The 17,531-nt window shown below is 45.2% G+C and overlaps 1 protein-coding gene across 1 annotated transcript; it reads right to left on the bottom strand.

Annotated features, from left to right (window-relative positions):
* Positions 1 to 593: 593 nt before the first annotated feature.
* On the bottom strand, positions 594 to 16,883 carry Tada1 (transcriptional adaptor 1). Its single transcript, XM_005370086.2, has 8 exons — positions 16,637 to 16,883; positions 12,778 to 12,869; positions 12,504 to 12,569; positions 7,330 to 7,427; positions 5,663 to 5,872; positions 4,194 to 4,345; positions 2,242 to 2,404; positions 594 to 1,715 (listed from the first exon to the last, which is right to left on the bottom strand). Exons 1-8 carry the CDS (start codon positions 16,708 to 16,710, stop codon positions 1,563 to 1,565), a joined length of 1,008 nt encoding a protein of 335 aa, XP_005370143.1. The 5' UTR covers positions 16,711 to 16,883; the 3' UTR covers positions 594 to 1,562.
* Positions 16,884 to 17,531: the final 648 nt, after the last annotated feature.

Here is a 17,531-nt window from a genome sequence, read left to right on the forward strand (position 1 = left end):
GTAAAATCATTGCATTGATTCTGGAGTTTGTGGTCCCACTGGTTAGTGACTAAGTGAAGGCCAGGGCCTAACACAGTGAACAGTCTACAGCTTAGAACCTCCTCTGCTACACAGAACCCTTTGGAATCCTCCATTCCAGACACACACACCACCCACTAGGCAGCATGAGCCCTTCACATAGCAGCAGTTCAAAACAAGACCACTATGTGTGTACCTATCACTTCAAACCCTTTCAACCCCTAAAAGTTCTTGAGTATCACCCACCTAACACTCGAAAAGGTTTGTACCAAGAACAACTTAAGCTGTTGATTTTTTTTTTTTTTAATCTTAGGCCACATACCACTAAATGCATACCTTAATGGGAACCTGCCTTGTCGGATGCCTAATATTCTTTTAAAGTTTGAACCAAGATATCATATGACTGGACTTTTCCTGTTTCTATGAAAGATAATATTCCTTACCTGCCTGGGCAGTGGTGGCACAGCTTTTAACTTGAGCACTTGGGAGGCAGAGGCAGGTGGATCAAGGCTAGCCTGATCTACAGAGCATGTCTCAAAAAACCAGTATAAGATTATATAGTACATATCTGCTTATTTGAATAAACCGAAATCTCCCAAAATGTTTATTTGTCACATTTAAAATACAAAATCAAATCCACAGATCCAGATATAGGAACACACAAAAATACATGTATCTACTGCTTAGGTCTCTGATAACCCATCTGTATGTCTAATTTATCCATCAATACTACATGAATGAAAAGTAACATCGCTTTAAAACAAGTTGGTTACCAGTAACACTGTCAAATGTAAGATCATAGTACCACTTGAAAGAGTAAAACATTTTGTAGAAATATGAAAATCAGCAGTTTGTAAGATTTCATGAAAACATTTCTAAAGGGTTAACAGGCTTGTCCACCAGCCTTTAGACACACTAAAGCTAAAACAACTGAATTACAAGGATAACTGCATTCTAAGAATTGGACTAGAGTATTAAAAGGGAAAAAAACTAACAACAACAACAAAAACCACCACAAATGCAAATCCTGTTCTCTGGGGTGAAAACAGTGGGTTGCCTGGAAACTTCTCTAGCTGCTAACTAGTCACTAACGGAGATTCTGACTAACATTAGGTTATTCCACCAATATGCAGAGTATAGTTCTTCAGGGAAAGTAGATTTTTTTCACTGTCAGATACAACACATACATCACTGAACATGCAGCCCTCCTAACCATAGGGACTGTGCTACAAACAGCATCTTTATTTTAGCATGTCACCTACCTTACCATAGACCAGACACTACACCTCAGTTGCCTCAATCTCCCTATTCAGGTACAGAAGAATGGCTGCTCCTATACCTGGGGACACAGACACCCAGGTCATCATCAGTCAGGCATCTATTAATAGCTTCACAGTAGCAACACAAAATGCAGTCAGTGTCACATTTCCATAGGAAAGGTCATACACACATTATACACTTCAGTTTTGAAATGTGGAGTCAAAAGCTTGCAATTTTCAGCAACCAATTAATTTAGTGATGGTCCTAAATCTTCCATCCCTGATTTAGCAGAGCAAAAGTCCTTCTTTGGCTGCCAAGCGCTGGCGGTGGACTTTGTCTTGTTGTAGCTCTTCGTGACTGGGGTGCCAGAGTTTCATGACGATCCTCTCGATGTTAAGTGCATACACAGTATGTGTAGGAATGACTTCCCTGTGCACCTGAGAGTTCAAAATCACCGTTTCTATTACACTTCAATAGACTTATTTTCCCAGCATTCAAAAGTATAAACTATATTTTTAAAAACTTCTCATGACTGAGGTACCCTATAAACTTTAAATCAGAACATAGTGAATCCCTCATCAGATAACAAAACTAGATGGTTCTGGGGGTCACTCAGCAGGGAGAAGGTAAGTCCAGCAAAGGCAGAAGGAAAGAAATGACCCACAAAGCTGTCCTCTGACCACACACAAGCCATGACACTTTGCACCCACGTGCACACACACATGGCAATTTAAATTTTAAAATTAAAAAAAAAAGGACTATGGGAATGAGATATTTGTTTTAGTAAGGTAAAGGATGAGAGATAATTTAGGAGGACTACAGGGTTGGGATTTTGAAATGAGGTTTCTACTATAGAGCATAAAAACAAGTAAAGTGGGAAAGCTAGCATCTTGGTAGAGTCATTAGTCAGTAATGTGTCGATAAATCTAGGTAAAAGGGAAAATTTCAGGAGCCAAGAAATACCTGCAGAGCTTCAAAAAGGTCGTACATGTTCACTGGAGGCAAGGACGCAGGTAGAGTGTCCCCAGAGCATGCTAACAGGAACGCCGCCTGCTGTTCAGCATCGTCAGGGTGTGGCTGAGAAGCTGGATTCTGACTGGCGCAGGGAGCAGAAAAGGCTGGAGGGCTAGAAAAGAAGTTTTTAAAGAAATATTTTCAGTCCCTAGATCAGAGATAAGTGAAACCAAGAATAGAGAGGCTCTCTGGAACACACCTCATTCTGAATATCTTTAATTAAGCAAAAACCCACCACTATATAAATAGACTCCATGATCTTAATTTCTAAAGGGTCCCATGTATCAGGAGTAAACAGTATAGTGCAGCCATATTTACTCCCGCTTCCCACAATACTAATAGATTAACTTAGCTCAGGGTACTGAACCAAACTGCTTGTTTCCCCTCAAGAGTTTCTAGTTTGGAAAAATAAAACAAAACATGCATATAAACAACAACAACAAAAGCAGTATAACTGAAGGAATATGAAACTCAATTATGGAGAAGGCAAATCATACTGATAACAAGCTTAAAAGTAGCAGGCAAAATGGGAGTATGGGGAAAACGCCACCCAGATCTTGCTAACTTCCCAAAACAGGCCAAATAGAAGACAAGCCGAGAAGTCAGCCTGGCTTTACATCTGTACAGATGAGGTAATACACAGTTGCCAGGGATATACAAGGAGGCAAAGCAAAGAGTGGGGCAGCAGCTGTGGCTTAGAGCAGCAGATGGGAGCAGCTCTGTTGGAGCAACAGCTTCTGGAACTGGGACAGGAAGGGAGGGCTTCAGGGCAAAGCCGTCAGCGCCAACTCCCAGCACACCTCACTACAAGGAACCACTTTTTTTTTCATTTTTCCTGAGAGGATGACTTAAATATGAAACAATTCCAAATAGGTATGTCACCACAGATGGAAACCTAAACAGGGAACCCTAATTTGAAATGACATTCATTCATCACCATGTCTCTACAGCCTTGGGATGGCCACAGCGTCCCCTCTCCATGTGCTGCCAGCTCCCCTGCAGTCAGTATCTGTCCTCTATTATCTCACCACTGCTGCTCCTGCCAGCACTCCTAGCCTTCAATGCCTTCTTTGACCTTGGTTTACTGTCACTTCTGTCCTCCTGTCAGCCACTAGCCAGATCACAAGACAGACGAAAGCCAGTCTCTGGAGATGTATAGCCACTGCAGTAACCACAAAGAAAACCGCTGCGAGCTCTTTTCCAAAAGGTTAAAACTAACACTAAATGTTGTGGGATAAAGATAACCCAAACCTAGCCGGGCAGTGGGGGCACATGCCTTTAATCCCAGCACTCGGGAGGCAGAGGCAGGCGGATCTCTGTGAGTTCGAGACCAGCCTGGTTTACAAGAGATAGTTCCAGGACAGGCTCCAAAACCACAGAGAAACCCTGTCTCGAAAAACCAAAAAAAAAAAAAAAAAAAGAGATAACCCGAACCAACTCATAAACGGGTGGCTGAGAACTGAAGGTGGCCCTGGAGGCCGAGTGGATGGTGGACAGAGGTCATTCTGCTGAGAACAAGCAGACAAGCGTGCAGACCACGACTGAGCTACAGCCATGAGCGTCAGACATGGACAACAAACATCCACCACTTTTCGTCCTCTTCCCAGCATCAGAAACCCAGCTTTAGGCCATGAGCAGGCCACCCCTCACCAGGCAGAGGCCACCATCAGGAAACACTACCCGAGGGACTACTCCATCCCACTCAGAGAGAGACAATCAAACAATCGCTTCTGGTTTTAAAAGGGTACTAAAATAATTCACTATAACGTATGCAACTTAAGAATAACTACACTGATGTCAAATCTCGCAGAAACACAATAACCAGTTCTTTACTGTGGCCTCTCACATAAGGTCAGTGACCAAGCAGCAAAGGATCACTACAAGAGTAAGAAGCCACTCACCCTTCAACCAAGTTGTTATAAGCCACCACACTATTCTTCAGGTATGGTTGTGGGGTCACGTTACTACCAAAGGCGTATTTAAAATGGCCATCTCGTACCCGGTAAGCTTTCCTTCTCGATACAACTGATGTCAGTATATCTTTGAGATGATTCTGAAAAACAAAAGAAAATAGCAATAGCTGCTCAAAAACAAACTATAAGACGTCCATTGCCAAGCGGTCCTTCCATTCCAAACAGTCCTTACATTTGGTGATGTAGAACAACAAACGCTCATGAAAAAGAGCCCAGGCCAATGCATGGGGGAGGGAAGGGTGTGCTAGCTTCACTTTGCTTCTTTAAAGAGGCTGCTCCCCATGCAGTGCTTTTCTTTGCGGTGGGTTTTATTTCACAGGCTGCAGTGCTGACATTGAGCATCACATGGGGCTTCCTGTGCGAGGTGAGCACTCTCTACCGCTCCACATGCATTAAGTGGATGCTTCTCAGAAAAGATTTTTTGGTAAAGTAATTTTTCTAAGGCTTTAACTTTGAATTTGACTTAAAATGAGACAAAAGTTTTAAGATCTGGTATTCACTGGTTACCAAAATCTTTTGCTCTCAAAAGCTCTACAAACAGAGAATACTGTACGTATCTATCAATTCTCATCACCTCTAGAAGAGCCAAGTAGCAGGGAGTAGTGGCACATGTCTTCTTCAATCCCAACACTCAGGAGGCAGAGGCAGGTGGATCTCCGTGAGTTCAAGGGCAGCCTGGTCTACAGGGAGAGTTCCAGGGCAACCAGACCTGTTGTTCAGAGAAACCCTGTCTCAAACAAACAAACAAATAGAAGAACCAAGTGCATTAGAGCTAGTTGGGGAGCATGAAAATAGGACCCTTCCAGCATATGTTAGCACGGGGAGCCAGGAGCAGACTCAGCATTTCACTTATACCAGTACGGCTTCTGCTATCAAGACATCCTTTTGCAATTTAATACAGGTTTTCATATAGAACTTATTCAATGTTTCTAGTGTAAATATTATCTCAGAAATGACTATGAGGAAAATGAGACCCAGAAAATTACCTATAGTACTTGAGTACTGTCTGGAATCAGTGCAATGTACATTTTGTCGAATACTAAGTGATAAAGAAATAGTGGGTCAAACAATCCACTGTTCAAATGCCCACTCTTTCAATGCAGCACTACCTCAAACACAAGTGACTTGAACCGCTAGAATTTCTGATTTCTGTTTTTGCTTAAAAACTGTTGTGTGTCGACAAAACAAATTTAAAAAGAGAAAAGCAAAAGTACGGATGCTGCAAGGAATCTTTCTGGAAAACCTCTGTCAACTAAAGGTAATTCTTCGGTTGCGAAGTATGACGTGTTTCTCTTAATGACGACAGATATGAAACTGAGTGGCATTCAGTTCCTTCCTATCGGTATCATTTTAAAACACATACATCTTATAAAAATCATTACCACCAGCAAACCCACCTCCACAGCATAGACGACAGCAGAAACGGCTTCTTCAGTGACGTTGTCCAGCCCGTGCTCATAGGCTGTCACGATCATCCTCCCTTCAAGCTGACCCCGTGTGGGAAGCATCATCGTGTGTGAACAGAGTTTCAAGTCATCATCATCCTGGGGATCCTTTGCCACAAACTGCTGAGCTCCAGAGAGGGGGTTCTGAGGCTGGAATCTATGCTGAATAAGGAGACTCAAAATTATTTACTTCAATAGCAAGTAACAGGACAAACAGAAAACACCCGTCTACCGGAAACAAGGACCTACAAAGCAAGCCCACCAAAACTACACCACAGGGTATTAAAATCTTCAAAGTAAAAAGTGAATCGTGGGCTGGAGAAATGGCTCAGTCATGAAAGGCTAGGCTCAAACCAAAGTTACAAAAAATAAATCACATACAAATGATTGTAAATGCAAACCATTACACAGTGAGTCAAGAAAGCAATGGCTGTATACACATCAGACTCTTCTTTGGCTTTTTTGAAACAGTCTTTCTATACTTAATACCCTAGACAGGCCTCAGCCTCCAGAAAGCTGGGATTGCATACAGCTGTGTATCTCCACGCCCATAGCCACTGTTATATTCAGTACCTTGGTGATGACAAAATGGGTGGCCTTATGCTAAAAATAACAATCGGAAGAGACGACACAGAACTGTATTCAGAGAATCACAGAAGTTTAATTGTAACTAGATTCTGAAAGTATAGACATATAATTGATGCTTCAGTGAGGATTTGCAAAACCTAACAAACCAAATGATAACTCTGACAAATACTCCGAGCTAATGCTATGGGACAGATGCAGCTCTTTATTGTAACTGTCTGCTTGCATTCCTAACACACAGCCTAACCTTTGTTCACTTGTCAACACTTCAGTGTCCCTGTGAAATACATATACTCTACCATCACTGGGAGACTTGTTCCTGGTACTTTTGCTTTTGCAGTGGAGACAGTTTCCATGTATATATTATAAAAACAATACCAGCATTTTTCCATTTCCTAAGTATAAAGCTGTGACAGAGCCAACACATTTCAACCCAGGTAAGCCTCTGGAGACAGGAAGACCCCAGGCTGAATAGTGTTACTGACATAAGGCATCCTGGCAAGCCTAGGATGAGAAACTTTTGGAAAACTTCCCTTCCTACCTAAGAACATACATTTCAAAGGTTTACAAATTTTATAGCCAAATGCCTCACAGTCTCTATACAGTAGATCTCTAAGGGCTCAGAGTGGAGCTAGATTTCAACAGAAGCCTACCAGAAGCTCCCAGATGCCTTTGCTCTGAGCCTCGAATGATGAGAGAACACAAGCCCAGCTTCCAATCACTGGAAACTCTGCCATGCTAATGACATACTGTAAACACTGACAAGAAAGCATTTCAAAAATGTATTTACAATCTTTTTTCTTCAACTCCACTGGTAATATTTAAAATCACAGCTACTTAGCCAGGCGTGGTGGTGCATTTAGTCCCAGAACTTAGGAGGCAGTAGCCGGCAGATCTCTGAGTTCCAGGACAGCCAGGTCTACACAGAGAAACCCTGTCTCATCAACCCTGCCCCTACCCCCAATGCCATAGCTGCTTTATCACACTAGTACTGATAACTGTAGCTGCCAGGACCTTATTGAAGAATGACCTACATCAAATTTTTGACGGACAGAAGAAAGCTTTTTCTTGCCCTTGGGTTTTCCAGGCTTGGCTGCAGAGCCCCCTGTCCAGGGCAAAGATCCAGCACCCTCTACAAGACAAAAAAATAAGAGTCACAGTGTAAAAGACAATAGCCAGAGTGAAAAAAAAAATCACAACAACCATTTTTTTCTTCATTTGGAGATTAAAAGCATGGCCCATTTGGGTAATGAAAATTTAAATAATGAAGCTCAAATCTTAATCTTCTCTTTATATAAAATGACAAATCCCATATCACATTGTTTTCTAACTATATTTTTGAGAAAAGCAAAACTTTCTTTTAATGTGTTCAAGCATGTGTGTGTGCTTGGGCGTTTGTGTGCATGCACTCAGAGGCCAGAGGGAATGTCCAGTATTTTCCTCAATCTCTTCTCCACTTTATTTATCATGGTGGGATCTCTCACGGAACCTAGAGCTAGATGTTGGCTGAACTAGCTAGCCAGCAAGCTCTTCCCTTCCTTGCCTTCCCGATGGAGATTACAGGCAGATGATTATAGGCAGATGCTGCAACGCCTGCCTTTGACATGGATTCAAGAGGACCAAATTCAGGTCCTTCTGCTTCCGTCGCTCAGTCCTTTATTTTTAATTAATGTTTTAGAGGGCTGTAGTCCAAGCTGGTGAACTGAACACATTTATATATCTCTTTTTCAAAACCTGACTAAAACCAAAAGTAAAGGAAGGCGACCCACAAGAAATAAAGAAATGAAGTCTCAACAAGTCCCAAGGTGGACTAACGAGGTCTTACAAAGCTTAGCCAGTGAGGCTGTGAGTCTGCAAGGATAGGCAGAGGCAGCTTAACATAGACCCACAGAAGTAAGGAGGGCTTGGAAAGCCTAAACGTCACTATTAACACAAGGTCTATGTTCAAAAATTACCCACATGCGTGCATTTCCTCACTCCCATGGACTAGATCAGTATGAAATAAAAACATGGGGGTAGATTTAATCAAAATATATCATATGCAGTATGAAATTCTCAAACAATAAAAATAATCATTTTTAAAATGTAGAACTCCTTGTACTATGAAGACAGCAATGAAGCACGAAACCACGTGCAGGTTTCTGTGCAGATGCAGTTCCCATGCCGACAAAGCAACTCTGCTCACTTACAAGCACGGGATGGTACAGAACAGGTACACAACATGAAGATGAGCTGGCAGGGGGACGACAATGACGACAATTTCTCAAGCCATACTCAGCATGTCTGGTACCTGCTAAGGTAGGCAGTATGGACGCCAGTTTCCTAGACCAATGCTTTCAGCATATACCCCTTCCTAGCAGCTGGCTCTGTCGGCTCACTCTATAGCAAAATCTCCACATGGATAGCACCGAGTAGACACTTGATCATATTTGGTACTGTGGAATATTCGCCAATGGAAGAAACATACTTAAGATTTTTGAGGGGTAGGAAAGTCAAAAAGATATAATCAGGGATCTGGCTTGTTCTTATAACAACCTGATTACTCTCCCAAGAGCAGCAGTAACTGGCATGGTGGCACATGATCCCAGCACTTGAAAAGGAGAAAGATTCCAAGTTCAAGACCAGCCTGGGCTGCACAGCCAAACTTTGGCATACTATTCCATCTCCCCAAAAAGAAACTCAGGAGTTCATGTAGCAAAATTATTCATCCAAAGAGAAAAACACAAATAATCAGGAGTACAAGATACATTCATCTCATCTTGCTTCTGAAGATGGCTATTCCAGTGCCTAAGAACTTCCCACCACCTCACTACCGTCCACACACTGAAATGTAAGATCCCAATACTTAACCCATGAAGAGCAAACCACATCCAAACAATAGCACATGAGTTAAAAACAAAAACAAATCAGCTAAAAATCAGAGCAGATATTCTAGACAGAAAGTAAAAGGACTGACCCATATGCATGGGGTATCTCCAGTAAAGTCTGAGAACACATGTATCCATCAAACAAGAAAATGTTACAAAGCCGCTACATTCGGGAGTATATTAAGCAGAAAGCCCAGAGAAGCTGAGGAACACTCAAAGCACAAGGGTAATGTAGTAAAGAGACAGACACTGAAGCTGACAGACCAGAGACAGGTGTGAGCAACAACGAGGGACAATGGACGACTCCCCATAAGAACAGAGCACAGCAGGGGATGCACTGGGATGCAGCATCTAGTCAGGAGCAGCCTTTACCAACTGTCTGTGCTGACTTTCTCAGAGCTATGAACAGTGTTTAATGTACATGTGTGTGTTATGTACATGTGTGTATGTATGCATGTGTGTATGTGTGAGAGTGTGTTTTACACTTGGAAAAAATGCCTCCAAAATAGTAATTTCAAAGTACTCCTCCAAAACAGTTTTTAAAATTTTTCTTTAATATGTATTTGTGTCTCTGGGGGGTGGGAGCGAGATGTACACATGACTATAGGTGCCTGAGGAGGCTGGGGGCTTTGGATTCCCTGGAACTGTAGTTACAGGAAGCTAGCTGTAAGCCATCTGACATGGGTGCTGGGAATGAAACTTGGGTCCTCTCCAAGAGTAGTATGTGTTTTTAACCACCAAGCCATTTCTCAAGCCTCACCACCAAACCTTGAATAAGAAAAGAAATACTCGTAATTGTAGTAACGGGATATACCATGCTTTTAAGATTTATTTATTTTTATTTTATGAGTATGAATGTTTACCTGCATGTTCACGTATGTATCACAAATATGCCCAGTACCCTCAGAGCCCAGGGGAGGGTGTCAGATCTCCTGAAACTGGAGTTACAGATGGTTGTGAGCTCCACTGGGTGCTGGGAACTAGACTGCTTGCTACTCTGCAAGAGCAGCCAGCGCTCTTAACCAATGAGCAGCCCCACCCTCAGTAAGTACCATTTTAATGGGTTAGAGTTTTTGCTTTGTTCTATTTTGTTTTTGGAGGGATGGTTATTAAAACTTGGTGGAGGGGGGGTATAATCTGGGTTCTACAGTTGAATGATTTCCCAAAGAAACCTACTCCTGCAGTTAAAACTGAATCCTAGGTGCCGGCAGGAAGTGCTGACTGCAGGGACATGGAGAAGCTGCTATGTAGGTGGCGAGCAGGGTAAGGACACAAAGGGAAAAAGATGGCCCAGAGAAAGGGGGTTCCCACAGCACTGAAGACCAGCTTTAAGCCAAGGCTACCATGTAAATAGACAGAGCCTTGGGTAAAGTTTTAAATTTTTGTTCTGTTCTGATGCCTATTTTTGTACCTATTAAAGAAGCTAACAATGCCCTGAAGAGTGGCTGTGAAGATTAAGTTATCTAACTTAATGTATATTATTAAAATTGTATAATCAATATATATTCAAGAATACTGAGTTTTTATTTAATTAATCAGCCAAGTATATGCTTATTAATGCCATTTTCACTAGGAAATGTACTACTTTACATATACTTTCACCTGTTTTTCTTGTTCCTGTATCTATTTTGTAAGTGTAAAAGCTAATAATCATCAAGTATCACTTATACTGGTGACAAAATCCAATCTTGAGTTCATTCCTTGCTTCCACCAGCCTGTATTATCTCTGCCCACTGCACTTGTCTGCTGGGAGTGTGGCACTCTCAACATGTCTACCAAGAAAGAGCCGGTCCTCACAAGGTTGGCTCTTCCGTTCAGGCACAGGAGATTATCATTATGATCCAACTTTAGACATACATAAAAAAAAAATCTGGCTAAAGTCCACTTCTATTTAAGTTAAACAGAACCACGGAGTATGTGTGGTGACCGTGTGGGAAAGGGTTGGGGAGCCACCCTGTCTCCAGCGCTGACCTTTCAGAAGAACAACCACTATCCACTATCCTCAACATCCACAGCTTCTCTAAGAGAATTAGATGGTTAGACCGTAACAAATAATCCAAGTTAGTTCTAATGATAAAGAGGTATGATACAGGGGCTGGAGCGCTGATTTGGCAGTCAAAAGCATGTACTACTCCTGCAGAAGACCTGGGTGACTCACAACTGCCCAGAACTCCAGCTCCAAGGGGACGTGCCACTTCTAACTATATTCACTTTGCACACAAACACATAAGTAAAAGCAATAAAAGCAAAAACTCTTAAGGGATAATACAAAACACCAGCCATTTCCTGGCTGACTTTTAAGATAGTTAGACTCACACTTTGCTTGACCAAAAAAAAAAGTTGACTTAATCCACAGAGGCAGCAAGTGCCCATGATCCTCGGTTTTGTTTTTTTTTTTTCAATTTTTTTAAAATTATTTATTAAAGATTTCTGCCTCCTCCCCCCGCCATCGCCTCCCATTTCCCTCCCCCTCCCCCGCTCAAGTCCCCCTCCCTCGTCAGCCCAAAGAGTGATCAGGGTTCCCTGCCCTGTGGAAAATCCAAGGACCACCCACCTCCATCCAGGTCCAGTAAGGTGAGCATCCAAACTGCCTAGGCTCCCACAAAGCTAGTACGTGCAGTGGGATCAAAAACCCATGAGAGACCCACATTGGAGCACCGGACTGAAATCTCAAGGTCCAAATCAGGAGCAGAAGGAGAGAGAGCACGAGCAAGAAACTCAGGACAGCGAGAGGTGCACCCACACACTGAGACAATGGGGATGTTCTATGGGGAACTCACCAAGGCCAGCTGGCCTGGGTCTAAAAAAGCCTGGGATAAAACCAGACTCACGGAACATAGCGGACAATGAGGACTACTGAGATCCTCGGTTTTTAACAAGGTCTAAGACAGCTTTATCACAAGTGAAGCTTTCAAGCACTTACTTAACCTTTGCCTTACTACAGCTGGCTGAAGGACAAGTGCATAAACAATTGATGTCACCTTAGAAGCCCAATTTCTACCTATGACCGGTCACACTTAGTCTTTGCCAACACTGTGCCAAATAAGCACTGAACTTTCCCCGTGCTGCTCTGCTCTGAGCTCAGCTCCTGGCCACCCCCTCCCCCACCTTCATTTCCTGAAGGGATCCTGAGTCCACCCTCTCACTACGTCATCTCGAATGTAACAAGCTGAGTGAGGAATAAAAGTCATAAATGTGGGGAAGTCATCTGTAAAGATAATTTGGGGAATTTGAGAACATTTCCTTTGCGAACCTGAGTGGTGTCTCGTGAAGGAAGCTAAGTCCCAGGGCTGCCCGGCTTTGCCAAGTGAGCCACACTGGAAACATTCCCACTCCCTTACCTGGTGTAGAAACCAAAATCTGACAACGCGTGAGGATGGCCAAGAGGAAATCATTGTGAGAGTGGACTGGAAAAAAGGAAGGTTGTCACAAGTCAGAGTGCTTTCAACGTAAGAAAAACTCCAGCCTAGCTTATAAATACTTTCATGCTCCCCCACTCTCTACCATTCTTTACAGTTAACTTTTAAAACTAATATTGTTAAGATTACCTTACACACATCAAAAACAAAAGTACTTATTGTAAGTCTGGAGAAACTTGGAGAAATGAAGGACTACCGTTGTCCTGTGTGAGGAGTCTGTGGGCTTCAAGGTCGAACTCTTCCTTGCTGATCTTCTGCTTGAACCACAGCTTCAAGTTGGCCCAGTATCTGCAGATGGAGAAATAACACTAAAACCACAGGCTTTTGCCTCTGTCCCCGGGGTCACTCTAGCTGCTCCAATTCCCAAGAAAGAAGTTTATAAACCAGTGTCAATGGCGAGCTGTGGAAAGACTCCCAGAGTTCCTCTGGGGAAGCCCCAGGCCCAGGCCGAAGCCTTTATAAAGATGTAACTGAGTTAGGATGAGCCCATGAAGGTGATTGCTAATCACCTTCTAATCTAGTCAGCACTGTGAAAGGGGGAAGACACTCCAAAGTCCTGCAGAGAGGCTGCAGAAGTCTCAGAAGAAACCCTCCCCTTCAGCATCCTGGCCTTGGATTTGCAACCTCCAGCGCCGTGAGAAAATTAATTTCTGTGGTCTACGCAACAAGCCCGTGGCATTTTGTCACAGCAGGCTTAGCAAATGGACACACCCAAGATGCAGAAGACCAACAAGAAACATCCTTTCTCCCTAAAAGGAGGCTGGTGTGGGCCCGGGGCTGACTCACAACAGGCACAGCTGTGCCTTCCCTTCTCTGGAGTCACCTTTTCAAAGCTGCCCTCCAGAAGTTGCATGGCAGCTTCATTCCTAAATGTGCACTTTTAATGGGGGGGGGGGCACCTGTACTTATTACCATTCTGGGTACCATGCTTCCCTTCAAATGAGCTCACATTTTAATCGAATCGGCAGAAAAACTGAGTTTCTAAACACCTCACCAAAAAGAAAATATCCCTGAATATGAGAAGCAGAAAGGACTTGGTTTTAAACATCTGGACCTCTGGCTAACAGTAAACGGTTCCCATCCCTGCACTCTGGATATGCTTCATTCACCCATACCCAGGATCACATCTAAATGGTCACAATGTACAATGCACAGCAAATGCTTAGGAGGAGGAAACGTGCTCGTAAAACAAGCTTAACCAAGAGGCAGTTTTTCAAAAGAAAGAAGAATGCCATACAATTCCATACTGCATCATTAACGCCCGGCACAAAGACCTGTGGATTTCCCATTGCACATCAATGAAGTTTAGACTCAGCACCATATTTGACATCACAGTGAGCTTTGGTCTGTACAAATGGACCGGGAGTACTGCTAACTTACAAAACATTCCTGTCAACCCTGAATTTACTGTGTCACCAATGCATGTGTGTTCCTGGAAGACACAGCAGCGAACCAAAGTTAAAGCTAATCATACCCAAGCCATGAAAGACCCCTCACTGCGAGAACCTTATGAGCACACACTGTGTACAGAAAAAGAGATGGTTCTCCTGGAGGCCTTTTGAAGCCTAGGTTTTACCACTCGGTATTACAAAAGCATAAAGCCACTCTAATGAGGGCAAAAAGCTGTCCTTTATACCTACTAAAGTAACTTTTTAATTTAATTTCCTCCCTGCACCTCAGGGTCCTTCCATGATACTACTTGGCTGCCCGTGGAGGTTGGTGTCAAGGTCTCAAGGCAGGATGATCAGACTGAGAACAAAAGAGCCCCTTGCCCCAGTCAGCTCAAAACCCCTCGCTGGCTGAAACCAAAGCCTCCAACACAACACCTGCCTAAGACCCTCCTCTCCCTTCCAGCTGCAAGCCTGCCATTTTTCTAGTCATCCCAACAGGAATCCCTTGTGCAACCTTAATGGCTCCTGTTTTTTTTTTCTTTATCAGATATAAGCCCATGTGACTCACCAGCAAAGAGGAAAAGAAAATTATACCCCCCCCCAAAAAAAAGACAGCCACCAAAATGCATTTGCTAAGATAGCTGTGACTCTCCATTGAGAAGCCTATGCCCACACCTGGGTATTGTAGGGAAAAAAGTTAGCCAAAGAACCCTGAAACCAGAGCCAGTAAAAGAACACACCCTGGTTCTGAGACCTGAGCCAGCAAAAATGCTTTAACCCTGAACCCAGACCCTGAAACCAGTGCCAAAGAAACAGTTTTTAAAATCAGAGCCAATGAAGGAAACATGCCCCATCCCCCTCCCCCCCCCCCCCAAAAAAAGGCCCGTGAAAGAAACACAGTATGGCCCTGAAATCAGCCATCTCTGCCCCTGACCAACTAACCAAGTCCTGAGCAGGGAAAACTAAGCAATCCCTCTTCTCCTCGGGAAAACACCGCCCCTAAGAAGCCCTATATAAGCCCTGCACCTGTTCCGTTTGCTGCTCCTCCTCTTCCACGCTGGAAAAGGCAGCCACTCTCTAGGGTTCTTCCTTCCCAATAAATCTCTAGAACAGAGGCTTGGGTGAAGACCTTCGTTACCCCGGAGCAGAGACCGAGTGTAGTGGGGCTGTAACTCTTTCGCTCGGGAAGCCTTACCCTAACAAAGCCGAGTTGTTACCACTTCGCTGGGGAGGCCAGAGAAGGAGGAGCAGAGCGGACCAGAACTGTAAACCTTTGGCTGGGAGCCGGGCGGCGATAGCACGCGCCTTTAATCCCAGTACGCGGGAGGCAGAGGCAGAGGCAGAAGGATCTCTGTGAGTTCCATGCCAGTCTGGTCTACAAGAGCTAGTTCCAAGGACAGGCTCCAAAGCTACAGAGAAACACTGTCTCGAAAAACAAAAATGTAAAGAAAAGAAAAAAAAAACTTAAGACTTTGGCTGGGGAAACCTTCCCCTAGAAGTAGATCAGAGTTGTTACACTCAAGCACCGGCTGTAACAACGTTGCTGGGGAAGCCCTCTCCTGCAGAAGCAGAGCTGTTACATTGAGGAAACCTTCCCTACAGCAGGGCTGTAAATTGCTACCCCGACTGCCAGAATGCTCCTCCACCTGAGCTGTAGCACTTAGTATTCCCTGGGCCCCGACTGCCAGGATCCCTCTCCATCCCAGCTGCAATGCATACAGGTTTGTCTTACCCTTTCCTGGGCATCTCTTTTATCTCTGGTGCTTAAAATGTACAAGTAATAATTATTCTTTTTAAAAGCCTTTTACTAAAGCGGAGGCCGGGTGAGAAGCCTGAACCTACGCTCTTGAGTGCCCTGTCTTGAGAGCCTTTCCATCAGCAGACCCCAGTTCTCGTTCACTTGCGTCTCTGAACAATCTTTTCTGCATGGACGCCAGGAACTATGGGTTTGACAGAGTTGCCGGTCCCCAAAAGATTGAGGCACTTCCTCGGGATGCGGTAGGCTGCAGTTTAAGGAGCTGTCACCCCTGAGAGTCTGGCTGGATGCCTGAGGGTCCCTTTACAGCCTCCGTGAAGCATCCCACAACCGGAACCAGAAGCCTTGGTCCCATCCTTAGCAGCTGGCTTCTGCGGAGTAACTAACCTCTGGGGGTGTCGGTGCCCTGTCTATCAAATCCGAGTAGTACTGTGTCGATCTCACACCCCTTTGGAGAATCAGATAATCCATATAGAGAGCTGGAAAGGGCATCCCACGGCCGGCTGGGCTACCGTCCCTGTGGATGCTGTGGTGCTGGGTGACCGGCTTCCCCTGACATCTGTGTCCCTTCCCAACCCGCTCTCAAAGCGCTTCTCACCAGCAGCCCCGCTGGCCCCGAAGCGCAGCAGGCTTCCGCCTCCAGGAAGCCTTCCCGGCTCTCCGCCCCGGCGCGCCCCAGTGCCACCGGATCCCTGGCATCCAGGCTCAGCTCCCGCCCCACGCGGGCATCCCTGGTCTCCGGCGAGCCCGGGAGACAATCCTCCAGAGCCTCGAGTCCCGGTCGGGAGCCGTGGCGGCCGCGACGCGCCTCAGGCCTCCGGGAGGGGAGGGAGTTCAGGGACTACGGCAGCCCCGGGCCAGAAGCACACCCACGCACAGACCCCGAGGCTGGTCCCAGCGGCTCTTACTGTTTCACGTTGTCCCCCAGCGCCTCGCTCAAGTTCTTCTTGGCCGCCTCCAGCTCGCTCACAAAGGTCGCCATTGCACCGCGCGTCTTAGGCCGACCGCAGACCGCGCGGCCCACAGCGACCAGCAAACGTAAGATCAACTCGGCGGAAGGCCTGCGCTCGGGCCCCGGCAGGCTCGACTCGACTGGCCGGCCCCGCCCCCAGCCGCTCGGGAGACGTTGGCTTTGTTTGGTTCTCGGCCCCGCCCGTCTCACGGTCCGGCGAGCACCCGGTTAAACTCCGTTCACCAACTCCCGCCTCTCGGGTCACGTGATCCGCTTCACCTAGTAGGCGCGAGCCCAAACTACGCCCGCCCGCCCGCGGCGGCGTTGGGACCGCGGCCTTGGCCGCCAGACCCCGCCCTGATTGACAGCCGAGCTCTGAATTCCCACGCCTTCCTTCCAGAAGGAAGAGCTCCAGTCGCAGAGTACGCACGTGCAGTATCCAAGTTATTCTCTGAGTGCTCATCTAGGTGATGACGCTTGGCTGGTTTATCTCGATTTCTGCCTCCCGCCACTCAAACCTAAGTTCCCTGAAGGCAGGATTTGTGTTACTCAAGTACTGGACCTTCAACCTTTGCCGACCAAATAAAATAATTCCCAAACAGGAAACCCAAAGCTCCTTGGGGGAGGTGAGAGGCGGTGACAGGAGGACCCTGGAATAATCTCAGTGGCCAGCTAGTCTGGCCTGCAGAGGAAAACTGCGTGACAGCCTCTTTCAAGTCAAGGTCAAGTGGAAAAGGACCTAGCTCTTCCGCCCTGGCCATGCTCAAATGCACACACGAAAGTCATAGCTAGGTTCTGTTTGCAACTTTTGAAACCTAATGTAAATTCTTACTTGCATTATTTTTCGTCTT

The sequence above is a fragment of the Microtus ochrogaster genome, unplaced genomic scaffold (assembly GCF_000317375.1).
Source record: "Microtus ochrogaster isolate Prairie Vole_2 unplaced genomic scaffold, MicOch1.0 UNK70, whole genome shotgun sequence".
In the NCBI taxonomy this organism is placed as follows: Eukaryota; Metazoa; Chordata; class Mammalia; order Rodentia; family Cricetidae; genus Microtus; species Microtus ochrogaster.

What these genes read in the sequence shown, in the direction of transcription:
- Tada1 (XM_005370086.2), bottom strand. Translation starts at nt 16,710, where the DNA reads ATGGCGACCTTTGTGAGCGAGCTGGAGGCGGCCAAGAAGAACTTGAGC. An exon ending in CTGTCGTCTATGCTGTGGAG is followed by an intron (nt 4,346 to 5,662) that starts GTGGGTTTGCTG and finishes TTTGTTTTTCAG; the next exon opens with AATCATCTCAAAGATATACT. An exon ending in ACCTTTTTGAAGCTCTGCAG is followed by an intron (nt 1,716 to 2,241) that starts GTATTTCTTGGC and finishes TTGAACTCTCAG; the next exon opens with GTGCACAGGGAAGTCATTCC.